Source organism: Chaetura pelagica, unplaced genomic scaffold (assembly GCF_000747805.2).
Source record: "Chaetura pelagica isolate M959 unplaced genomic scaffold, ChaPel_1.0 scaffold53, whole genome shotgun sequence".
NCBI lineage: Eukaryota > Metazoa > Chordata > Aves > Apodiformes > Apodidae > Chaetura > Chaetura pelagica.
The window spans coordinates 3,599,409-3,626,442 of NW_009952880.1; the positions used below are offsets into that span (position 1 = coordinate 3,599,409).

The 27,034-nt window shown below is 39.7% G+C and overlaps 1 protein-coding gene across 1 annotated transcript in view; it reads right to left on the minus strand.

The window, feature by feature from the left end:
• SAMD12 (sterile alpha motif domain containing 12) overlaps positions 1-27,034 on the minus strand; it is a 150,347-nt gene that overhangs the window by 81,338 nt on the left and 41,975 nt on the right. The window contains exon 4 of the mRNA XM_009995368.1: positions 1,548-1,688. Coding sequence (XP_009993670.1) covers positions 1,548-1,688 — 141 coding nt within the window. The remainder of the gene's footprint in view (positions 1-1,547; positions 1,689-27,034) is intronic.

The following is a 27,034-nucleotide window of genomic DNA, read 5'->3' on the forward strand; positions in this document are numbered from 1 at the left end:
AAGGATGCTGCCCTGAACTCCCTGAAGTGGCAGTGGCCACTGTCTGACTGATCATGACTCAGACAGCAGTTGATGTGTACACAGGGGAACCAGAGAGAAACAATAATAGAGAAGCCTGGAAACAACATAGTCCTCAATGCCAAATTACAGGTTTGTGGAGGAACCTACCTGCACTGTGGTGGTCAGCTGACCAAAATTTATAGCTAGTGGGTTTTCATTATCCCATAGCAATAAAATCCCAACTTCTGTTAGCAGGTTTAAAACAGTGATGGTTGGTGTCCAGTACTTTGCAATCTGGCAAACTCTCAAGTACAGCTCCAGATGTAAGGGAAGAGAGAAACCAACCAACACCAAAGAAAAGAATAATGGATGAAAGGATAAAGGGAAATGGAATGGTTCTAAACTTCTGGGGAAGACACTGATGTTTCAGCATGTGCACTGAGTTTGATGTGACATAAGATGAGGTGAGGTCATATTCACAGGTCATGGCAAACTTAAGGAGCTGTAAAGCTCTTCCTCAAAATCCACACAACACCAAGTCTAAAGGAACAATTTAGTTGAGGCATCAGCTCTTTCAGATAAAATACAGCTTATACAACTAATCAAGAGAGTTTTTCCCCAAACACAATAAGCAAGTCTTAATCAGGAATATAATATCATGTGTGAAGGACATTTTGTTAAAAATAACACTGCATGTACTGAAGAACTCTATTTCTTTCATATGATGTGACATATAACAGGCACTACACCAAAACACCACAGAAATTGTGGTTTATGCTATCTTTGGAGTACCAGACAACATTTAACACTGAGAAAGCAGATACAGAGTAGAGGATGTCTAAATGTTGCTTTATGCTATTACCACAATGATTGCTTTTCTTCCTTGTTATCACAGCTGTTAAAAAGCCTTAATAGACAGCTAATAACACAAGTCATTATAAACCATCTTAACCTCATTTGGAAAATATGTATGAGCTCTTTTGTTACTCCTTCCATGTCTGCTAATCAAGACCTTCATATTGAGCCCAGTTTTGCGTTTTCTTAGCAGCATAAATGAGAAGGAACTCTATTCAAGTCAATAAAATTATTTCAACATGAAAAAGGAATCAGCCATCTGCAAAAAACTGAGTCTAACAGGTAATTTTCTACTGACAGCTCTTACCATAAAACAGGTTACAGAGATTACTCTTTTATCTAACACTGAAAGTAAACAATTAATGCAAAATGTAAAATGTCTATAAAGACAGCATGTTCACTACTTGCGTGCCCTTTATATGTAATTATTTTAATCTTAGTAAGCAGACAGTTAAGTAAGACTACCACCAAGCTGTAGATGGAGCCTATTGATCATGCAGAACAGGCAGCTGAATATCTCTGTTTATTTATGCATTATTTTACCTTTTGTTCCCACCTTAAAAAGCATGTGGAATCTATGAGACATTTTCACGAAACATTTCTTGTGGGAGAACATCAAGTCACCTTTTATACCCTCAGACAAACTTCTACCTGATCTCAACAACTGTCCATATAAAAAAATTTTTTCATACCTTGTGTAAGCAGCTGGAGGTTTCGGACTTCTTCTCTCACCTTCAGCTGAAGGACTTGCTGCAGAATGTGCTGTCGCAGGCTTTCCTGGGCAATGCCCATTCGTTCAAGCTTTTTGTCAGTAAGTCTCAGCAAAGCACGGCCTGGATGGAAAAGGCAAAAAGAAAAATCACCCAAGGATTTCCATTAATGGAATATTCTCCCTCTGACAGGATCATTTGCTATAAGAAAGTATTCCCAGCCCTGAAATACCTCAGACCGAGAGGTTCTTGTTTCATCAGTTAGGTTTTTCCTTACTGGCAGAGATTTATGTTCCAGCTCTTACTTTTCTTTTGATTTTCTGTATTGTTTCGGTGCTTTGTGAGACATTAAGGCATGTAAAAAAAAAAAAAATCCTGTGCCATTTTAGACAACCAATCACTGTTCTTAACTGCCAGCTGGTCTCCACCAGGTAGGATATTCCCTAAAAGTCAACAATTGGTCCAGGTGACTAAACAGGCCCTCACCTATTTTCAAGCATCTACATTACTGTCCAGAAACCACCAATGAAAGTGAATTTTACCAATTTAATCAATTTAAGATATACTGCTGATGAGTATCGTTGCGATTCAGATATGTCTATAGTGTAATAGCACCATTTCTCAGGAGGACCCTGAACTTCATAGTCCAGCCTTCCAAATCCCTCTCAGCAGTAACGTATCACAGCAAAATAGAAAGAGCCAGAAATTTCCTATCACACTATCAGTTATATTTAAATAATTCCTGAAAAAGATGTTTGGCCAACAGTAGTAACAAGACATTTGTCCAACTATACAGAGCCTATGGTCTTTACAGGCAATCACTCACAGTTTGTGACTTATCTTTACCATTAGGGTAAAGTTCAACCATGGTCCCATGCAGATTATAGATGTTAAAAAAAAAATCTAACAATCCACACTCCCCAGAATCTGCCAGTGGAACTCTTACTCCATCTTTTGGGCATCGATAGGCTATAAGTAAACAGGAGGAAGGCAGCACACTTGGCTGAACCAACACTACGGAAGTACTTGGACCAAGCAGAGAAGCAAGGCATCAAGCAGAGCATTACCTTAGGAAGAAAACCAAAACTTTCTTTGATCTTCACTACTGAGTTGAGTGCCTTGCAGCCCTCTACTGAGCCTTGGCTCTCAGTATATACTTGTGGTATCCAAAGGTGCTCTGGCCAACACTGGCAAATCACACTGGAGCAGCATTGATAGCACCCTGGAAAATTGCATATCATTTGGTCCACAGACTAAACTCTTCACCTCTAGTTCTGACTGTAAGAGCTTTTTAATTATTGAAAAACCCTTCTTTGATTTCTCAGGCTTTATTCCAAAACCAGAAGACAGCAAAGAGCAAGTTACTCCCTTTGTGACACAGCTTTGTGTCACATTACTGTGCTACTATTACTGTGGCTTTTGGATAAATGGTATAGTTTAGTTCATCATAAAGTGTTACCCAACATAGCAAGATAAGGCCCTTATTCTCTTTCCTTACAAACCAGCAGTGAGTACAGAATTTTTATTATTATTTTAATTTAAAAAAATTAAGACAAATGCCAAGAATTTAGAGGGGTTCGTAGTATTTGTCCTAAACCAAGCAACATACCCTTCACCAAGTGGTTCTGTGGTTAGAGGGATCTTGATACAATGCAAGGTAAACCACTGGGATATTACTATTAACAAAATCTTCTTAATCAGATAAAAACCAACAAGGTTCATACATTTTCTGCCCTTCCACATCTTCCAAGCACTACATGCTACGGAGGATGATATTTTGATTAGGAAAACTTTCTCTGAAATCATAAACAAGAGGAATTCCATGGCTTAATGTAATAAGAAAATATGGAAATCAGTCTCTTACAGATCAATCCCAGCTGTCCAGTTCCCCTGCTGATACAGTCAGTAATAATGACTTCAATTTTTATATCATCTTATCACATTAAAACATCTTAAAGCAATTTATAAAGGCTGTACAGCAGTGCAAGAGTATGGTCTGTAATGTCAATCTAGCAACTGAAAACAAATAAAAAAACCCCAAGTCATCAGTTTAAAGAGTGCCAACATGCATGTCCTCTTAGGGCAGGGAGTCAGCAGCAGTAATATGAAAGGACAGAGGCTATGCATCTCATCTTGTGCCCTCCACCCTTTTTTGGCCATGGGTATAGTCATTACTCTTTACTTCTTCTGGACAACTCTTTATTTCATATTCAAATTGGTTTTCTACTCCAGACACTCACTGCCTTTGGAAGTTGAGTATGCACAAAACAGAGAAGTCTCTTTTCAAATCCTGGCATGCCAGTTACTCTGTGGCTTAGGATCAAAGCAAATGCCACCGGAAAAAGTCTTTGACTCACACTACCTGCATCAGCTTGCACAAGTTGCCTTAAATTAACTCTTTCTTGCACCAAATCCAATGTGACACTTTGAGACAACAATCAGGTGAGAAGACAAGTATCCAGATGTGGCATTTCAATAATGCAGTAAGTGATCTGAACTAAGAAAACTCAATCCTCCCCATACTTTTCTTCTCCCTCAACACTCGGAACAACAACATCCAAGTCAGAACTGGACTAATTTTTCATTCGAGTACTAAGTCACTGTTTTGCAAAGAGACCACTAATGCCTTGATCAGTCACCAAAGACAGTTAGTTACTAAGGCCAGCATCCTGACAAGCTGCTAATGATTTTGGATGTTTCACTGTCTTGCTTCTTTTACTGAACATATCTGAAAGTGCTAATCATTTGGTGCTAAGAACTCTGAAAGGGTTATTGAACATTGAAACACGTTGTTTGGAAACATTAAAAAACTGATTAACAAGGTCCTGAGCAACCTGCTGCAGTTGTCCCTGCTTTGAATAAGGGGTTGAACTAGATGATAGCCAGAGATGTGTTCCAACATCAGCTGTTCTGTGATTCTGTGCAACAACCTACACAAAGGATCTCAGGATAAAGATCTATTTTCTTTGAAAAAGAGAAGACCAACAAAGGAAATAAATAAGTATACACAAAAGGTGGTCATTTTGGCAAGTATTAGGGGTTAAAAAAGAGAGTAAAAATTTTGGATAGATTTTTAATTTTTAGAGAGTGCTGCATGGAATATATTATCAAGAGCAAAACAGGTAACGTAACATTTTCTAAGAGTTTGCACGGATCTTTGCTGGAACATAAGTAAAGGAACAGAACTGGTGATGCTTCTTTGATGCAGCAGGTACATGTGTGAAAGAGACCAGGACATTTTTTTCAAAAGCACCTTGACCAAGAGAACCATAAAGATTGCAGTCACAAACCCCTAGGCCCTGGCTCTAGCTTTCAGCAAAGATGGAAACCAAATGCTTAAAAAAACTCCAAACCCACAACTCCCCCAGTATCTGTACACAGCTTTTAGCACCTAAAACCCCAGCCCCTCATACTCAGTACACATCAGCTGTGGAATGTTCAGATACACCCTGAGGGCAGACACGGAATATAAAACGCTTTCCAGCTTAATAATGGATTGATGGCCTAATTTTTTCTAATGTGACTTAGCTGCTGCAGATCTCGTTTGATCAAGCTGGGATTAGATGAAAATTTGAACAGAGGGAGAAACATTTTATGCCACAGAACATTAATAGGAGTATAAGAATTGGCCCAGTGAGGCTGGCATTGGCCCTAGAGCAAGGAGCATGGCACAATCTGCTGTACCTAATCATAAATGCTTGTGCATCCCTGCACTGGTACAGCCTGCTGCTCTTCTCCTTAAGCCCATGAGGCTGCACCAACTGCTGGTTCCCAGACACCTAGAGGGATATCACGCAAGAAGCCCTGAAAGTACCTACTGCAATGAAGATTAATGAATAGGTGAGAAGTGCTTCAAGTGTTCTCTAGTTCTTGCATTGCAGTATTTGGTTAACAGTTCAATATTCAGCTCATCTGTTGCTTCCATGATTTGCAAACTTCAGTCATATGTCTTTTGATCATATTTCAGGACGGATCCAGCTAAGAAACTGAGAAACAGGATCATGGGATTCACTAAGCTCCTAAATTATGCAAGATGAAAACTTTTTCAATTTTATACTTGAATGCTGCAAACACGATTTTCAATTGTTGACACAACATGATATTCTTTCTTAATTGGTAATAATGTTCTTCTCTAGTTTTGAGGTAGAACAATTTCAAATGCACTGCTTTTGTATTTACCTCTTTAGTTCCACAAACAGATTCATAATTCTAGTTCACCCGTTTTTTCTACTTGAAGTAGTCTGATCACAGCTTTCTTCTTGCTTATCTAGGCTGACTGCTGGGTTCTATTCACTTCAGTGTTTAAAAACAAGCCTCCTAAGACTTGCCAATTAAGAAATTTCCATGACAGAGACACAAACATTAGCATCATTGTGCAGGTGCTGGTGAGACACAAGTATAAAATTCTCAACATATACTCAGGAAAGACAAATTCAAACAAGAATAGGCAGAGAGAGAGGCTATGACTTCATAGTGAGGAATGATGAGATGAGAGAAGGCAAGGAGAAATCATAGTCACCTACAGAATGAAAATGGCCTCGTGATGGCAGTGAAGGCAGAGGAACACCAGGGAAAGAGAAGAACTAATAAACTAAGGAGCTACATGGCAAAGAGAACAAATGGATATTAATATAATTGAGGATGCTGGGTTCAGAAACATCTTGTAAAAGAAGAAACAAACCAGAAGTCAATCCAATTTTCACACAAAACTTTATGACTTCATGATGCTCTTCTTAATAAGCTATCAGATCTTCTACAGTTCTAGATTTTCTGATTTCCACACGAGAACTTAGGAGCACATCTCTCCTTCTCATGATAGTCTCATCACTACTCAACAAGACATATCAACCACATCATCAGTGCCTGTGGCAAATCTTTTCTTGCAAGAACAGTTAGAAATGGCTTGTCTTACTAATAATTTTAGCCTGAAGACTGCTGCTGAATCTTGGTAAACTGCAGTCTGCATTACCACCCTCTTTGCCTCACTTCAGCTATCTAGTATCTCACTAATCAGGAAGGAATCCCTTGCTTCAAAAGTAAAAATGGATTCATTTTCATCAGACTCACCATAGCAACAAACACTATTGATCTGCCTATTACCATAATGGCAGCTACCTGCCTAGGTGAAGTAGAATCAGCCTCTCAAATTGCTATTGGTAGCTGCCAGGTACTTCTGATGTGATGAACAACACTCAACTGGAGACCAGCTTAGCCAAAGAGGAGACACAAAGGATACTGGTATAGAAATAAAGCTGAGGGAACAATAGTTTCTAATGATGAAGACCAGAAGGAGCAAAGAATACTATTTAACTTTGCTGAATATCAGAGATTTCCAACTGAAGAAGTTCTCCAACATCAGAGTTGGCATTCTTGTGTTTTCTCACCCTGTTAAATGCAGCAAAACTCCATGGAGCTGTAGGAATTACTTTCTGCTAATTGACAGGAATTGGAGAGGCCCTTAACTTTGGCTCCAGTGGAAGAGCAGGAAAGCACAGGAAGGCATTGGCTCATGTATCAAATTAGCTTTGGAGACTCCTTTATTTGTTAACATCATCAAAGAAGGAGTGGATTTTCTGGCTCTTTCTCATTTGTAATTTGCTGGACCTGGTCGAGGCCAGCTCTACAGTAAAGTTTCTCAAAGAAAACACTGCCACACTGGTCAACTAATGTCTGATCAAATTCAAAAAAGCAGCTTCATGAACAAAGGCACTTTCTGAATATTATTAGCATCCTTCGTCTTCACATCATGTTTATTTATAGTTCTGATAAGAGGAAGTGATGACTATTGTTAATGCTGCCAATAAATCTACAGTAAAATAAGTTTATTTCTCTCTCAGGGGACCCTTTTCAGGTCAAAACTCTCTTGCACCTTTCTGCCCTTCCTCCACACTTCTTAACTGCAAGTGTGAAAAGGATATGAAAGAAAAGTAATTGAACACAATCTTTATCTTAGCTGCATCTTCAAATACAAAATCAGCAACAATCAACACATGACTTTGTTTCCAAATTTGTCTGTTTCTGATGAACATATTAAGTGTCAGTAATATATCTGTAAGGCTATTTAACTCAGATAACATAGTTTGGTGTAACTTCCTCTCACCTTAGAGCTGTCTGTACCAATTCCCTCTATATTCCATCAAATAACGCTTTTATTTTCTCTTCTCTTAATTCTGTCAGAGTCCTTTGAGCTAAGTATCTCCTGCCCCACAGTTGTCACCAAAAATGCACCAAGTTACAAGATGTTGCACTTATTTTTTCTTGGCCTCTCTCAGTTAGCTACACCCAGCTACCACTATCTTTGGGGCTTCTATGCCTGGCTACATGGGCTCAAGCATGTCCCTCTGCTTGGTCACAATATTGTATTTATGCTATTGAATGAAAACAACAAGCCTGCAGAAATGGTGAAGTCATATAAAAATACTAAAAGACATTGAGTTAACAGAGCATGGGTTTTGAATATTCATTTTAGGGACTGCATTTTAAAAGTATCCCTACTCTTTTCCTAGTAGGCACTTTCTTCCAGCTCAAAACAGTCCAGGTATCTTAAAAAAGACAAAAAATCTCTATCCAGAAGTGAGTGTCCTGACTCCCAACTGCTCTTATAAATAAAGCAAGCAATTCCTGCTCCTTAACTCATCCACACATTTTCAAGAAAGCATTTACTTGTTTACTTGAATTGTGTGGGAGCACCACATATCCTTATATATAACTACTGAATTAATTGCTCTAGCATCTAATGATTTACAGATGTACTCCAAAATAACTTTATTCTATGACAATATTAGCTCTACATAGAGAAGGAAGGGGTTAATGAGAAATTGTGCATCGTGATTACTGGAAGTAGTTCAGTAAGTCATTTACTGTACTGATGGGAACTACATTGATTCCTTACAAGTCTTGAGTAAAAGACTGTTAGCCAGTCCTGTTCTTCAGCTGAACATACTCAGGACCTGATGATTTTAATAGGAGGAAATAGCAATAACTTGAATTCCCCTCTGAAATATAAATTCAGGCACAAATCACATTACACCACTTTTCAAATGTACTGTAAAATGTGAGACAACCATTTTTAGTGCTCTCAGGAAGGACCCGATAGGACCCACAGAGTAAATTAGGGGTAAATGTAAACCTTTAGCAGGCAGTCTATAAATCCACATTGCTTGTTTCATATACATTTGCAAACCTATTTCCTGGCCATACAAAATTATATATTATCTACATCTATATAAAGATATAAAGACATACAATAATGATTCCTATTATATTGCACATAATATTTTTAAAGAAAAAAAAAATTAGGACTATTGTTACTGGTATCTGTGTGCTAGATTTATGTTCCCTCTATTCAAATAAACAACCTCAAGGTCTTCTTTGTTTGTGATGGAGTGAATCTGTCAACATCTTTGATTTTGTCCACCACCAGCAGGACATACTGTTCTTCAATTCCCAGTTAACCTAATGTTGCTCAGTGTGCAACCCATTATACATTACATATCCCATTTCTTTATTAATTAAAAAAAAAATCACATTAGATCATGCCTGCTGGCAAAACTCCAGCTAACTTATTCAGGAGTGAACACACAGTCATATATTAATGCACAGCTTCTACACAGAACAGATTAGGAAAGGGAAAGCCTATTTGGAAAGCATTAGAATCGACTGAACTCTTTAAACAAACTCAAACAAGAGCCTTCCCGTAACTCCTAATGATGGACCTTACAAAAAAACAGTTTTGTTCCAGAAGAAAAGGCTCTTTTATTACCAGAAGAAAAATAACTACACACACTCAAGCACAGGAAAATACAAGCATTCATTCTTATAGTGCCCAATAACTGGGAAATCATTGAAATCATACAGAAGACTGTCTTACTTTCTGAGATTTCTAAAGCAAAAGGGATTCTGCAGTTCTGCCTAGAAATAGAATTAGTGTGCGCATCCAGCAAAGGGGGCAAGCCCTATGAAGACAATATGTGAATTCAAAAGAAGATGCTATTTAATTGAGAAAAAACACCTGTTCCTGTCACAGACAAATGTACCCACTGAGCTCTAGGAACTGCACTTGTTTGAAACACTCATGTGGCTGAAGACCAGGCTCTGGGAGCTTGCTTCCCCCATCCAAGGGACAGGTACTGTCAGGAAATATTGCTGCTTGCCCTAATTTGCTGGTAGTCAATCCAATCAACAACCCAAAAGTACTACATCACAAATACACACCAAGGACACAATTCTTCAGTATGCAACATGTGGAAGGATAAGGAAAAACAAACCATTTATATGCAATATCTGTCACGTTTTTGTAATGGCTCAGAAAGCAACCTTGGGGCCACCTCACTTTTCTGCAATGCTGAGGAAGGCCATCTCTTCTTCCTCATGATTACTCTAACTGTCATACAGGACTCAAGACAAAAACCTACACAAAGAAGTAGTATTTGGAACATTTTTAATTCACTTTACGAGTTTCCTTTAATGCCAAGCTTGTGGGAAGCAAGAAGAACCTATATAGGTTTGCATTACAAAACTCTGTGGGCCATCATAGGTGCATATGAATTTGAGAACTTCCATTTTCTAATACAATTTTCCAATCACTGCTTTGTTTAAAATGAAAAGAGCAAAATTACAATTTTATTAAATATTAAAATAATCTTTCATATCTCAATGCTGAGGTACACATGTTTCCCAACCTGGACCCCTAGCTACCTCCACATTGTTATCTCCAAGCAGCTTTCAGTGGTGCCCTCTTCCATGCCTGTACCAGCTTTACCCTTCATTTTTTAATTAAAAAAAAAATTAAAATAAATAAATTGAGAAAGGTTTTCTGTTAATATTCATGATGTTAATAATTCATGCAAATAAAAATGGAAATTTAAAAGCAGCATGCTCCTAGGTTAAGCACTGCAGACTGCTTCAACTCTCCAAATCTGAAGGAAGAATCAGCTACATGTCTCCTGATGTACTTTTTACTCTCTCTTTGGGGGCTTTAACCAGAAGCTTGGCACCTGCCAAGCTGCACACACAACCTCTGATGTGTCCTTAACTTTCAGGTTATGCTGCTCATTTTATAACCTAGAGGAAGGTAATTTTCCTATTGTGAGTCAACTCTACTCAATTATATGCACAGTCTTCCAGATACAGACACTAATCTGTTGCTACATTGCTGGTTCGATAGTACAACAAACTTCGCAGAGCTCCCTTGCATTTCTTCCAGCCTTTATTACTGTAGCTGTGAGGAGAATCAGGTCATAAGGATTCTATTCTGCTTGCCTATTCCTCTTGTTTAATACTTAGACTCAATCTAGAGAAGACTCTGGGACCACAGTCATTTTGGATTAGAAATAAAACAGACACCTAAGCAATGACTTATTGTACCTAATTTGCAAACAACTGGTCCCTGTAACAGAATCCTGACCTTATTTATTGAAGTCTGCCTGCTGTACCCCATGTATTTGACCCAACAACATATTCTACCAAGCATATGGAAGTAGTAATAATAGTAATAAAATGCTAATGTACAAGAGGCATACCAGAGGGTGCAGCCTGGTGTTCCAGTCCAAAAGGAATATGCAGACCAGCCCCACACTCCAAGTGTGGGTCTCACTCTCCCATGGAAAAATAGAAGCTTGTTTTCTCCACAAGGAGCAGAAAGGCAGGAAGAAATGGTGTGACCTTCCTCATAAAAATAATGACTATGAGAAAAAGAGCTGTCCCGAAAAGAGGGAGACACCTCATCTCCGAACTCCCAGGTTAACATGCTGAAGCTGTGCTCCTCCTCCAGGCCAGGGGCCAAAAGACTCCCAAGGGAAGGCTGCACTGACCTTCCTGCAATGCACTCCAGAACCTGCACACAAGACACAAAGGCACAAAAACACCTGCCAGTTCCCAGCCTGTTTCCAAGAGCAGACACTGCTCTGGGGGAACATCCCACTGTGGTGTTACACAGCTCTCCCTTCTCCACAGGCCAGGGAAAGCACAGACTGCCCAGGCAGTGGTTAGTTCAGAGGCAGCTTTTGAAAGCCCTCAAGCCAAGGGGGAAGCCACACTCCATTTCCCTTCTGCTCAGATTGGGACAATTTTGGACATGCATAAAGACACAACTCCAGGCATGGAGGTAAATAATAAAATAAAATAGCTAAAATAAAAAAAGGAACTAGGAAGTTCAGGCATCTCCAGGCTTTTTCAGCAACCACACAAAGGACTGATCTGGATGATAATTCAGGTGTTCAATTTGCAATACAGAGCATCACACCCATGACTTCCATTCAGCATAACTGGATCTATACATGTCACCAGAGGGTGCTCTGGCTGCTCAGCAGATGCGTAGAAAGGAACTTCAGAGCAAAGCAAGAATATCACAATACTCTCAGGCTCCAAAAGCTTGTGGTTTAGGGACTAATTTAGAAAAATGGTTGGTTAATTTGAGCTACAGCTGAGCCTAAGGTCAGCAGATGTCTTTCAGTGACTATAGCAGTACTTAGGACTGCTTGTGAGAGGAGCCTCACTAACATCTTAACATGACAGTACAATGCTCTCGTTCCTAATGTGATTTGATCTAGCAGGAAGGGGCAAACAAATAACAAGCGCTGCACCTTAATTCAAGAATGAGGCTAATTAGAGCCATCTAGCAGTGAAATGGCTGAATTTTCAGGTGCCTGCAGTCTCCAAATGAAGTTTTTGGAGGAAAAAGTTCAGAGCAGCTTCTTTCTATTTTTGTTTATATTATACTGTCATTCTGATTACTTCAGGGGGTTTTCTTTCTACTGCAAATTATTTTTTTTGTTTTCAGAGAGTTTGCATCACTTCAGATCCACAAATGTTAAAGCACTGTGTCATGTAGCCTTCAGCTACACCTTGTTTTTAATAATGAGTATCAGGAGAAAACATTTGAATACATGACATTATCCACCTTTAAGTCTTTTTGGTAAAGATGCACTGAGTTGAACAAACACTAATCAACAAATAAAATCAGATTACAGAAAAGCAACAATTGTGGGTAATTAATGTATTCTAAACCTTATCAACAATTTTAATGTAATAATTTATAGAGAGGAAGAAGACTTGGAACTACCATCACAGAAATCTCCTATGGTGATACTGAAGAATAACTCCCTAAGCAGACCAACAGAGCAGATAACAAACACACAGTTCAAGCACAGTGTTTTTACATACAGAAAATGCATGAGGTATCAGTGATACACTGGTTAAGTCTAGGGCCAGATACTTCCCTGGTGCAGTAAGTGACTATTCTGACAGATTCAACGAAGATGCATCCACTCATATCAGAGCTTAGCCACAAATACACAAAATCATTTTTCCACTGGTTTACACACACAAAACAAATAATAGAAATACATAATTTTCAGCCTTGCAAAACTTTCCTAAACCACAAGAGTCTAGAGAATGTTTTCTGAGTACTAACACCGAGCCACAAATTCAATCCTTAGTCAAGTACTAAATTGTTTATCTTCATCTCCATTCATTAGCTTGCACTAAGTCTTCAATACAGAAGCCAAATCATTTTAAGGTTCGTTTCAAATGTAGTTTTGGTTATACAAGAAATATAATTTCTTGTTTCTAGGTAATAAATAAACATATAGGCTTAACACACTTTCTGGGTTGTAGACACATGTCTTGTGAAGCTTCAGCAAGTAACAACATTCACTAACAGGATTTGAAGAGAAGCAGTACAAACCCTAAAAGCAACAAATGATATTATGGAATTATTTGTTTAATCTTTCACTGCATAATTAAAATTCTAAAAGAAATATTCTCATCTCTAAATGCTCTTTGCTCAATTATCTTATATTTCTTCTGTAATGTTCTCCTTTCAGTCCTCTTTGTGATACACACTGTACTTTATCTTCCTCACCAATGTTCTTCTGTTTTCTTCCCACTAGAACAAGTAATTTTCTGCAGTTTTCTCAGACGTAAACCAAAAAGAAAGGTGAGAAAACACCTATTTATTTGGAATCTCCCTGGAAATTGTTTGTATATTAGTCAACACCCCAGCAGTATCCCTCAGTAGGAGCATCCAGACACTGGATTCTCTAAAGGAAACTCTATGACTAGCAAGGTTAGGAAAGCAGAAGCATAAGGGCTATTAAGCATGTAAAACATGCTTTTTTTCAGCCTTGTGAAGTTCACCTGATGTGACACACTCTGAAAACAGGGCTGTGCATTCTCCATTGCTGTCCATTCCAGTAAATTAACTGGTGCCACCATTGTCCAGGCATTGGAACTGTTGTTTCTACTATCAAATCACCCTAGTGGTTCCTGGGATGATTCTGGCCTGGGCTACTTAACTTCCCTAGCAAATCTCAGGTATAGTTCAGCAACAAGCAGAAACTAGAGACTGTTCCCCATAAATGCTGTGAACACAGCCACCCTATCCTGAATAGTAAAAGGCCTTTAGTAGCAGAGACACAACTCATTCCTTGCCAATTAGCCCCAGTGACAACATATATTTGAGGAAACATCACTGACATCAACACAGCAACACTACAGAGCCACAAGTTCTGTTGGCAAAACCCAACCAGCTCTACTAAGATAGTACACCTGCTACATACATGCTTGTTCAATCTTAAAAAAACAAATGGGTTTCCAGGACTCATTATCTCTTCCTGAAAAGTAAAAGCATAAGTTGGTTTCTCAGAAATCAGAGATTCAAAAGCGAGACAAAATTATTTCCTCCCTTGTGAATTCTGTGTCCATTGGCACAAGTCAGAGCATTTGGAAGGCATTTCCTACGCTGCTTCTTACCTGTTCTAAGCTATTAAATAACTTAGTTGTCTCAACAGTGCGAATGAGGAAACACAACAGGAAAGATATTTGACTAGGTTTTCTAATTACTATGGCAATTTTACTTAAGATTTCATTTTCACTTCCCGGAATTTGAAGGATTCAGCTGTTTTCAGGCCTGTTTCAGCTCTTACTTAATGACACATTAGAAAGGTATACCAGTACTTTCAAACACGTGGAATGAGAAGGAGAAAGAAGAGAGGTGTGTATGATTGGTTACTGTGTTTAAGGAAATCAACAACACATTTATTCAAGGAATGCAGTTTCTGTGAAGTCCTGTAAGTGACAATGTGTGAAAAAGAGCCCAAAAAGCAGTAATCTCAAGACCAATTTTGGGTTACTTCTGGAGGGCAACATGCTGCATATCACATTGCACAAGTCAGAAGAGCTGTCAAGGATTTTTACACATATACTCTGCCTGATTCACAGAGACCATTAATTATAGTTGTAGGGTATACCTGTGTCAGTTCACTTGCATTTCTCGGGCACACCCTTAATGTGTTCTGCAAGCCTGACCGCTAAGCCAGTACTGCTGCTGAAGCAGTCAGGTCACATAGGAAAAATGCTAATGAATGTTGGTCTCCTCCCACCTGCGAGTACAATTAAGTCTGCTGGCCCAGACTCCACAGGAACCGCTTTAAAGCAACGGCAATAGAAGCATCTGAGAAAGACAGGAACACTGACAAAAATCTGATCTTTCTAAAGATAGTCAGCAGGCTTCAGTCTTTACCTAACCACAATAATGCATGGGGTAAGATATCATTCTAGGCTTGGGATAAACACCATGTGATAAATGGAAATCACTTTCCTATAACTGCAGGTTGAACACCTTCTGCAAAGTAACCTGACAAGTAAGGGAAAGCCCCTGCTTGTCACTAGCCAACAGCCTCCTGCTGCTGCAGAGTGGCTGGGTAGAGCTGTTATGGGACTGCTGTAAAAGAAGCATTCACAAATACCAAGAGAACTACTCTGCTGTCACAAAGGTGGTCCAGAGAAAGACAGCTAGTAATGGTGTTACTGTTAGGACTCCTGAATGTTACACAGCTGTTGGTAAGAGTTCTTATTGCCTCTTCCCAGTTGAAATTTTGAGATTCACCAGACATTTTCAGGCCTTTAAAGCACTGTACTGACCACTATAAAAGGTGTATTTGGGGAGTTAATGGTAGAGGTTTGAAAGAACCACAATGCCAGGATTTTGGAAAGGTCCTGACTTACACACCCACACGCGTGCGGACAACAGGAACATCTGCATCTAGAGACAGAGGACCATCTCCTGAGATGACTCCTGATTTGCAGCATTTTGGAATTGCCAGCCATTCAATGCACTTCCCAAGCTTGCAAAACCTTTCACTAAACACTTGCCTGGAAAAGAATTCAAGTCTGCCTTTAGAAGTCCCAGAATGATTGGGACTAAAATGGGTTTTGGAGAGCAGAAGGATAGATCAGCACAAGATAACCAGGCTTTTTACATGAAAATGTTTCTTGCTACAACTGACTTCAGCAATGCAATCAAGGGTTTTCTGAAAGCAGCAGAGACCTGCACTTCAGTGTGGAGTATCAGAGAATCTCAGTTACATGAAACAGCCTCTACAAAATGAAGTAATTTCCCGGGGGGTGGAGGGGTTGTGGTGCGGAGCCGAGGGCGGGGGGGGGAGTAGGGGGGTGAGTGAGAGTCTGATTTGTGGGAAATCCGTGTTTTTAGATAAGAAATATCACCCATATGATAAAGGAAAATATTGCCCCACATACACCTACTTGAGTGTGAACTCATGCAATTTTTTACTCATACAGGCCTGTATGTTACGGGAGTAGTGCTTCAAGACAGAAAGAGGGGAGTATAAATGACAAATGAAACAAAATTTAATTATGTTATTTATTATTTTTATTAATAAAAACTTAATTGTATACCAAAATTAAAGTTGTTCACATCATTGCACCTAATTCTGGGCCGCCCAACATACAAAGGACAGAGAAGGGCCATGAAGATGATCAAAGAGCTGGAGCACCTCTCCTACAAGGACAGGCTGAGTTGGGGCTGTTCAGTCTGGAGAAAAGAAGGCTCTGGGGGACCTCATAGTGGCCTTTCAGTACCTGAAGGGGGCCTGCAGGAAAGCTGGGGAGGGACTTTTTACAAGGGCTTGTAGTGAAAGGACAAGGGGTTGTAGTGAAAGGACAAGGGGTAATGGATCAAAACTGGAAGAGGGGAGATTTATGTTAAGACATTAGGAAGAAATTCTTTAGTTTTGAGGATGATGAGACACTGGAACAGGTTGCTCAGGGAAGTTGTGGAAGGCCCATCCCTGGAAGCGTTCAAGGGCAAGTTGGATGGGGCTTTGAGTAGCCTCACCTAGTGGGAGGTGTCCCTGCCCATGCAGGGGGGTTGGAACTAGATGATCTTTAAGGTCCCTTCCAACTCAAACCATTCTATGATTCTATTAAAGCATGTTTATTGTAGAGTCATAAGGCTGTGCAAAGCTAGAACAGTATTTGCTTAAGAAGACTAAATTGCTTCTCTACTAGCTCTTCTCACACTGTTATCACATGAAAATAAAGCACATAAGATTTCTCTGGTGCCTTTCATAAAACCTTTTTAGTCAGGTGATACTGTTATTTTTAATTCTTTATCACTGTCTTTTGGATTGTGGTAAAAACACCACAAGTGGAAGGAAAAAGAAGGGTATTTTTTCCTGAGCTTTCTCATCACCCTAAAAGACAATTTGCAGAAAGACAAATGCAGAATTTGCATTATCTCCAAGTGCTACATTCAGTCCAGCAGTGGTGTGGCAGGAAGGCAGTAAGACATGATTTCTCCTTCCATTAAGTTCTATTTCTACGTGGTCTTAAACACTTAGAGGAATCAGAAACATGATCAGTTGAGGTGGAGATCTACAGTCCACATTTCTGCTCTTGTTCTAGCTTGGACTCATTGAAGATTTCTATGGCTGCGCCTGGGTTTGGATACAAGTTACAGTATTCATACCACTACAAGCTTTGAAAGCAAATGGCAAATCTAACAAGATATGCAGAAGATTTTCAAGTGACAGTGCCACACCTCTCATCTTATGGTTGAGTGGCAATAGGCAATACAACACAGTTTGACCACAGCTATTCCATTTTACAAAGGCACTGGAGTGTCCTGCTTCTCCCCTTACTTAGAACCTGCCCTAATACCTGCTTTTACACCTCTGTTAATCTACTGCCTGATAGCTAGCAAAGATAAAGCTCCCCTCCCCAGGGGTCAATTAGACTGAGCACTTCCAGTACATTACTGCAATACAGTTGCCTGAGGCATGACTGGGGAGTAACTGGGACAATGATATGTGATCTCCCCACAAACTAAAATTGCACAGGATGGTAACAGCCACACACTAATATTTAAAACTAGAGATAAAATCCGACCTGGATGCCCCTGGAACAGGAGAGCACACATCAGTCCACAAAGAGATACTGCCTTCCTGGCTGTATAAGGACCTACTTAAAAAACTGCGAGCATTGCAAAAGGACACAGGGCATCCATGTCTAGTTTGTTGAGGGCAAATCCAACCCACTTCTACAGTTAACCCACTTCCAATGTGATTTGACAACCAGATGACATATAAAGTTTATGGATACAAGGCATGTTAGCGCAAAACAATTTAAAGTTGAGTCAAACTAATTTGTTGTCCACGTTGGGCCCCTGCAGTTGCAATCAGTTCCAGTGCTTTTCAATAACCTTCTGCAGGGGACAATTACGTGACCAGTCACTGTGGCTTACATAAAACAAAGCAAGTTCAATATTCCAGCTATGATTCTTGTGCAAGGCCAAATTTGGCAACTTCACTTTTCTGCACTCAGAGAAAGTAATTAATTATTGGAAAAAAAAACAAGCTGCATATTTAAAAAAGAAAAATAACATATCAGCCTAGAATTAGCAAGTCCTCAATTTCTTTGGAAAAACCTTTTCAACATTAACCTGTATTTTTGAGAGATACTATCAAAAGATATTGCTTCCCACAATCTCCTGCTACCAGCTATCATTGCAGGTTTGTACAAGTGAGTGTTTCAGACTACAACTGTTTTTACTGTTCTTTTACTTTGGGTAATTCATTGAGGTACAAACGGACCCAGCACATCAGAGCTTTTGCCATACAAAAGTGTTAATGACACTGCAGTTTACAGCATTTTTTTTCTGCCAGATGGATGATCATATTGGTGTAACAGTTCCCAGGAATTTTTGCAAGTCAGCAATTGACTGTACAAGATTTAGTAGATGTTGTTTAGGTACAGCTTGCTTATATAGAGTATGCAAATACTTCCTTACTACTGAAGGATTCACTCAAATGGGATGTAAGAAAGCATATTCTACCCTGCCTTAAATTTTCAAGACTACTGTGGCTAAGAAGATAAGATGTTTCCATCTTTTTCTGCAAGTTGTCTTCTGACATCTGGCATTCCAGAACAAGTAATAAATGCTCAGACACTGTAATTGTTATTTTACTGACAACTAACTAGCTCTCTAATAAATGGCAAAACCAAAGGGTCACTTCTGAAGCTCACCTGGTAAAAATAAAGTCTGTCAGGAAAACGAAAGCCAGGCATGATTAATCAAATTCAACAAAATAAAAAGGCTCTGTGAGTTCTTCAGAAGTTGTGTCTCTGAAGGCCAGAAGTATATTCCAATAGCAGGGATCAGGAAGTAAATACTCAAGTTTTTCAGTGCAGACTTCCATCTATGTAGATAGAAATACCTCAAATACCACTAGTCTGGATCATGTATGAAAACTGAAACAGACTCACATGATTACATGTTGTGCTCATTTAAGTTGCATTTTCTAGACATAAAATTACTTGTGCCATGAAATAACAGAGAATCCATTTATCAACTAAAATACTAACTAAATATCAATAAAAACTACAAACTAAGGAGGCACACAGTTTTCTACTAAATCAGCCTGGTGGGTTTTTTGCGTGTTTTGTGGTGGTTTTTTAAAATACCTTTATTACTTCCTTGCATCTTAAAATGTTTGTGTCTTCTAGTATAAAACTCAACACCATCATTGAGCACATAAAAAGTCAGTATTAAAGCTGCACTGCTCAGGTTTCAGAAATCAGGAAATGGCAGCTTTCAGGTCGCATTAGCACCCTTATCTCCGTGCTTTACTCATACATATTTCCACTGAGACTTTGGCTGTGTGTTCATAAAAGCGACTGTTCAAGCACATAAGTTATCCTACCTTATGGAGGGCTGTGAACAAACTGCTGGAGGGCAGGAGGGTATTAGGAGGAAAAAAACTTGTCCTGTGCTTACACTCCTCCCTAAGCACTACTTTTGGACAAACAGCCTCATGTAGCATACTCATAATTACGCCTATTCTGCTGCTTTAAAGATTCATGTAGAATATATTTGAATACCACTTGTGCTGAGGTTTGAGAGAGAATCCATGAAAATTATTACAATATATAGAAACTGCATACACAACAGATAAGTTGTAAGAAATTAAACTTACTGATAATTATCTACTATACAGGGAATCATACTGTAATTCTAGTTTGAAAAATTCATTTTAAAATAATGCAATAAGAGAAGAAAATGAAAGCTTCCATAAAAGTATACTCTTGATTTACAAACTAGCAGCAGCCCCTCTAAATAGACATTCCCCATACACAATGTGCAATGCAGCCTTGTAACAATTACCCATTGCATATATTCCTAACAAAGGAGGCCAAATACATGTTTCAGTAAACACATGAAGCACAGGTGTTGATGACTATGATTATAGCTGCTTGACACTTTCCATAATAATCAAGTGTTGCTGAACCACAACGACCAAGGCTGAAAATTTCCATGTCAGTTATTTTGCATCAGACTGATTTTTGGTAGGCTTAATTGTTGTTGTCAAAATTTAAAGAGTTTTCAATACAAGATCAGGGAAAATACTTGCAGTTCAGTTAAAAGAATTAAATAACTAGAGGGAGGAAGAAAAAAAAACCCATAGGTTCTAGTTGCAAAGTATAACTTGAGAGTAAGCCTTTGTGTCAACATGCTGTCTTTGTGAAGATCAACCTAACTTTGTTCATGTTAGAACCTTTTAAAGCTTTCAGTCTGCAGCACTCAAGAGACACACCCAAAGTCCTTTCAAGAGACTGCCTGATCCAACCCCAGGTTAGGAAACAGACATCCAAGCCAGGTAGAGCCTTTAGTGAGCCAGATACAATGAGAAAGAAAAAAATGTCCCTCCTGTACTTCTAAAGGCTTCCACCACTGGAAGAGATGTCTGTTCAACAGAAGAACCAAAAATCTCAAAAAAGAAGGAAAAAATGTTAAGATGAGGACAAGAAAAGGACGGGAGGTCCCAGTTAGATGTGACCAAAACAGAGCCTGAATCTGCAGACTCTTCTATGGACTTTCATTGGCCCCTGAAACATAAGACTCTCAAGACCTCCTCTACTGTCAGCCAGCTGCTGTGAAATTCACTGGCAAAATGAAGCCCTCATTGTCCCCCAGTGCCTGGTCCGTGCAGAAGATTAGAAAACATTACATACATCTGTAACCACTATAAGCAGTCAGGCACAGCTCCACTGAATTCAGCTCTGGCGATAAGCAATGTGGGAATCACTGCAGTTCACTGACTTAAAGTTGCATCTTGTGGATGTATATGCATTGAAATAGCTATTCCTCCATTGGAGTAGCACAGACCATTCCCTCATAAGGCTCCACCTCAATCACGGCCCAGAGAGAAGACTCTTCATGAATATTCCATATGATCCTTCATCTAGCCTGACAGCTGTGTTCAGGCAGAGCTGCATCATGCTGCAACAGTGCAGATCTACAAATTATGAAAACAATAATAAAGGTGCAGAAAATTAGACTTGGACAATCCAGTGTCAGTGTTTCTCTTTGAACCATTCAAGCAGTAGTTTAAGATTTACCCTTGTCCAAAAAAAAGTCTTGTACCATTCTATGGCCAATGTATTCTTTCAACCTGAGTCAGTAACTCTTTCTGCTTTTGTTAAAAATCTATGCACCAAGACAAAATCTCCTGGAAGCCTCTAGTCCTTGAATTACTTTTCTGAACGGACACTAGACAACATCTGAACTTCACAATCTGCATCTCTTGAGTTCTTGCAAAATCTCAAACCCTGAGATTAGGTAATCTATTTAAACCCAAAGAAGCCACAAGCAGAGAAAAAAAACCACCAAACCAGCAATGGCATTTGCGGAAGTGGAAGATACTCCTGCCTAAAAATGGGACAAGTACAGGCAGTGTGAACCCTGCTTGCCTTTAGACTGATTTGTTGTCTGCACTTTGCAGCTTCAAGTCCCATTCCAGCAACACATCATTAGATCAGGGCACCTTAGGGCACTACTTTCTGTAACGTATAGAGGCCAAAGATAGTTCCATGTTTAAAATCATTCTACTGATCTGATCCCAGCTGTATAAGTTGATGGCCACACACTCTGAATCAGAAAAAAACCTTGAAGTGTTATGCCTACAGAATAAATATCCAAATAGTCATTTTCATTATCATTTTTATGACAATGCATGAGCCACTTCTGAGGTTGCAAATGTAAGGAAATGCACAGCATGACATAAGAATCAGTTATCTGCCCTGCAGTTCTTTTTACAGCAATTCCCAGGCAACAGCATTGGAAGCCAGAGTCTCCTATCAGGCTGTAGGTTCTGGTACCTGTCCCAGCAAGAGAGCATCACATGTGGGTTCAGCAACAAATGTTTATCTGATCTATGTGTAAGAATGTGTAAAGAGACATGGAAAACAGATGGTATGTGTGGAATACTGCACAGAAATTATACCTAAGAAGAGAACTGAAGGAAAACCAGGTATGTGAGTATGAATCAGCATCCCACTTGACTCGTAAGAAATTTTAGAGATGTCATCTTTGCTTATGTCACATGAAGCAAAATTCAAGTCACAGGGGAATTCTAAGAGAGAGACACTTTAGAATCTCCGAGTTTGCCTTTCTATGTTGCATGAATCTAGCCCAACATGCTGCCTAGTCAAATAGAGGAAAATGTAATAGATTCAAACCCTAGGAGAGCTGACAGCAAAATACACATTACACACATAAGTTACTGATTTTATCATGTAGTTTCCCCAAGTACTTACACCAAATGTGATGTTTACAACAGGGGTACATCTAGTAGTACGCAGGACTGCTTACATCCTGCTCTAAGTGGGAATACAAGGATAAGTTGCCCTTAAATCAAGTTTTCCCTAGAACTACTCTGACATACAGCTTGAACAAGCAGAAAAAAAACACTTGTAGAGTGTAGAGTACAGGAAGAACATATGGGTAACTGGCAGATGATTTTATCTGTAGTTTTGCTAATTAGTTTCTCCTGCTATGTGGGGTGCCTAGTTGGAGGCTCATTTGAGCTTCCCAGGGACCTTTGCTTCTGAAAACCTAAACTGTCAAGAAACAGAAAAACAAAACCACAAATACAAATCATCCTCTATCTAAACTCAGACAAGGTCATAGAGTATACTGGCATCTAGAGACTCAGATATTGCTGCTAAAGGACCACTGTGACCACACAGCCTGGGGGCCACATGCACACAGGCTTACCATGTATTTCTCTATCCAACTTTCTCGCCTTTCAAAAACTGAATCCTGTCAGCATCTACCCTTGTTCCTAGTAGGCACTTCCACTGCTGAACAACCTGCAAAGTTAGGATTCCTTTTCTGATTATTGAATCACTCAAGCTTCCAATTTCAACTTTTGAACACATGCTGTTGTCCTTCTAAGTCACTATACCCATTTATCAAGTCATCTATCAACCTTTCTTTCTGCAGCTTCATCTCCTGTAACATGACAATACGAGGCTTATCTTCCAGGCTTGGGAAAATGTTGAGCTCCACCTTCCATCCACTTCTCTGCTATTCTTAGAGCTAAAACATCACAACTGCACACAGTATCCTAGTAGCAGTCATAAGTGACCTGACCTGTGTATGTTACAACACTCCTTGCTATTAAATACAACTTTTATAACCAGATATTACACAGTCCTATTAGCTTTGCATTTATAGTACATGAAATGTGGCTAACTACAGTGACTCCCAACGGATTTTCTTCTTTGACAGCCTGCATTCAAAGGGGGAAGAGACCATACCTGCAGGGTGAAGGGATTTCTCATACACTGCATTACATTTGGCTCCACAACAGATTTTGTCAGGACCATCTATCTAGGTTATCTACACCATGCTTGTACCATCAACCTGTCCTGCTAACTGCTACCACATCAGCCACAACACTTAGGCAACCAACACAGAAAGTCTGAATGATGCTGCACAACCAGCTAAATCAGGGGACACTAATAAAGGCCCTTTTCATTAGTGTCTCTCCACTGTGCAGTGGCATTTGTCAATGAACCAGCCTGATTCCAGTGTGCAGCATACGGAATTAAAAGGCACGTGCTTAATTAAGATGCCACGAGATCCTAAGCTGTAGGTTTTGAGGGCTAAAAATCATACTACATTCTGTGTGGTAGCTATTAACTACTAAAGTTGTCCCCTTGCCAATGGAAAAAAGAAAGAAAGAAGCAGCAGGTTAGTTTGACAGGCTGAACATCAAGATCATTGGTATTAGCTATACAATGCAATTCTTTGTTGACAGAAACCCAAATTAACTGTATCATTATTTTGGCAGAATTGGCAAGAGGCTAACAGGTCTGTAGCTCCTTGTGTTGAGTGTAATAAAAAGAAAAAACCTCAGAACACAATTTTTTAAGAGAAAGAAGCTTTCTCCATGAGACTGACTTGGAATGAGTCAGAATTATATGGGTCTGAATCTGGCTTAATGTGACATAAAAAAGGACTGTACACATCTGAGAATGGCAAATTCAGAAGCCAATTAGCTTAGGAAAAAGGCTACAGGTGACATTCATCACAATCAGGCTGTCTTTTGTTTGGTTTTGATAAGCCAAAATATGACAAGCTTTATCTACATGCGTATAACATCCATAAACCAATGGACACAGCATTTTAGCTCTGCAATTTAACTAGCACTTGACAGCAGATTGCAGTGCAGTACTTCATAGATTTGATATGCTCATAACAGTTTGTCACATTCCTGGCATTTCCCCAGACAGTGTTTATACTTAACAACAACAACAAAAAATTAGAACACGTAACAAACATTTCCTTATAGGCCACTTGGGATTATTCTGCATTTAGCACTGGTTTTAGAATAACCTTATTAATCTGTCTTCAGTTTCTGGGCTGTTATATTTAGATCACAAACATGTCCTGCAAGATAAAATCTACATAACGTATGCAAAACATTCATTCAAAATGGTAGCCACAGGAAAGCCTTGACTAAAAAGAACATCTGTGCCAACATTCAAAATCCAATTGGACACAGTCCTGGACAATCTGTTCTAGCTGACCCTGCTTGGGCAGGGGAGTTAGACTAGATGATCTCAAAAGGATCCTTTCAAACTAAACAACTCCTGGATTTAGTGATTTTGACCTGCGAAGAGGTTAAGTAATCTCAATTCTGCAATTCATTGCACCCAATAGAACCTGCAGAGAAAGTGACTAGAATTTATACACATAAATATGTTTGGAGGAATCAAATAGTTCTGCAAAAGACCTCACTCCAATCACAGCACAATGTCACCAGGCCCTGTGCAATGTAGGAGTCCCGTCAGTACAGATGACAGGACCAGGATTACATTGACAGATTACGTGAAATACATGGCACACTGACAGAAGATACACATTAGCTCAGGGACATCATTGTTGGGCATTTCACAAAACAGAACAAAGCCTCAAATTCCCCTTGGGAGAGAATTTGGGGTTTTCAGACAGTGACTAAGAAGCAACATTTTTGTCTGTGGAATGTGGAAGCTTCTCTTACTGACATGGTGGGCAGGAATTCCTCTGTGCTTCAAGCAGAGCTATTGGGGAACAGAGTGAGGTCTACACAGCCTGAGAAGTTGTAGGTTTTTGCAGTTCTGAGGATTTCTGAAAGGATACCTCATGTTCTGACATAGCTTTTGGGCTTCTTTGGGTTTTTTTTGTTATTTAGATTTGATTGGGTTTTTTCCATCCTTTGAGGCTGTTTCTGCAGTAAATAAACTGCAAAGTGTCATAAAAGACTAAAATCCACAGCAGACTGGAATAGCAGCCACTGCAGTTCAGTAAGAACAGAGCACTTGATTTTCAGAAGCAAAACAGTCAGTCCTCAAATATATGCATTCACATATTGGATTATGTTAGTAGCTGTAGCTAATACTAAGCCATTAGAACTGGAGTCCCCCAAGTTTTACCACTTCATGTTGACTTCTGTATAACCGATGTCTGTATAACAGAGTTCCTGCATAACAGAGTTTGCCTCTGATAAGCACACTGGGGCTCAGCAAGGCTAGTGAAATCTCAGGGGAGGGATGACTTATTTTGTTGTGGGGTTTTTATGGGTTCTGTTTGTTTTTAAAGGAGTCATGTCTTTAGTGCACCTTGTTAAGGTCCATGTTTCAGACCAAATGGGTTGATTAAGATCCTATTTCTTTGTGTGTCTAGGCTCACATTTGTAAGGGTAGGGTTTCTGTTTACAGATAACACAATCAATGAAAACACAAAAGTTTCTTACAGTGGATTCCTCATTTTGAGTAGCAGGCAGTTCTTCTGGATGCACACAGAGGGACAAAAAGCTGTCTCCTGCTTCAGGTAAGTGCTGATCACCACTAGGATCCAAGGAATCAGATAAACACTTCTCAGGGTGTGTGGATCAATTCCTGAATGCAGTAAGAGCTAGGACAGAATCCAGCCTTTCCTTCTTCCTCCCTCTGGTCCCCCCTTCTTTTTTAGTTTCTTTGCTTGTTTGTTTTTTGTTTTGTTCCAAGAGCTCCTGCCACTGAATTAAGAGAAAAATGCTCAAGCTGGATCCTTTTATCTTTGCTAAAAAACTCAGGTATTTGAGACATCTACTCTGCACTCTATGATAACAAGGATATAGCTCAGTGTTGAGCGCACTGTACCAGACCCTGCCAAACTTTCAACCTGTTAAATTAATTATATAAAAATCAATGACTTATTTTTTACAGAGCGTTATTTCCTTGGCAAATCCTGACTTTCAGAGGCCAGCTGTTTTAGCACTTGAGTGGTTCAGCTTTAGATTTTATTTTTATGATAAAACAGGGGAAGTAGGGAAGAGAAGACTGGTTTTTTGTTCCAGTCTCTCTGCTTTCTGTAAAAACCTCAGATGGTGGGGCTGACATTACCAAAAGCTGAATAATTTCCAAAAAGGGACATGAACAAATTAGGAAACGAGAAGCTAATCAGAAGAGACTGAACGCTAGGGTTAAGGGCTGACGTGTCTTAACCCTCCTGAGTCACTGATCACACAAGGCTACAAGAATGCTGGTGTTCTGTTGGGATAAAACCTCCTGCAGTAACTTCCAGGGGCTGCTGCAGCTCCGCAGGGGGCTGGGGAGCAGGATGCAGCCCTGGGCCAGGCGACAGCAGCGGCGGCAGCAGCTCAGCTCAGTTCAGAGCAGCTCAGCTCAGTTCAGAGCAGCTCAGCTCAGTTCAGAGCAGCTCAGCTCAGTTCAGAGCAGCTCAGCTCAGTTCAGAGCAGCTCAGCTCAGTTCAGAGCAGCTCAGCTCAGTTCAGAGCAGCTCAGCTCAGAGCAGCTCCGCTCCCCCCAGCCCAGCTCAGCTCAGCTCAGCCCGGCCCG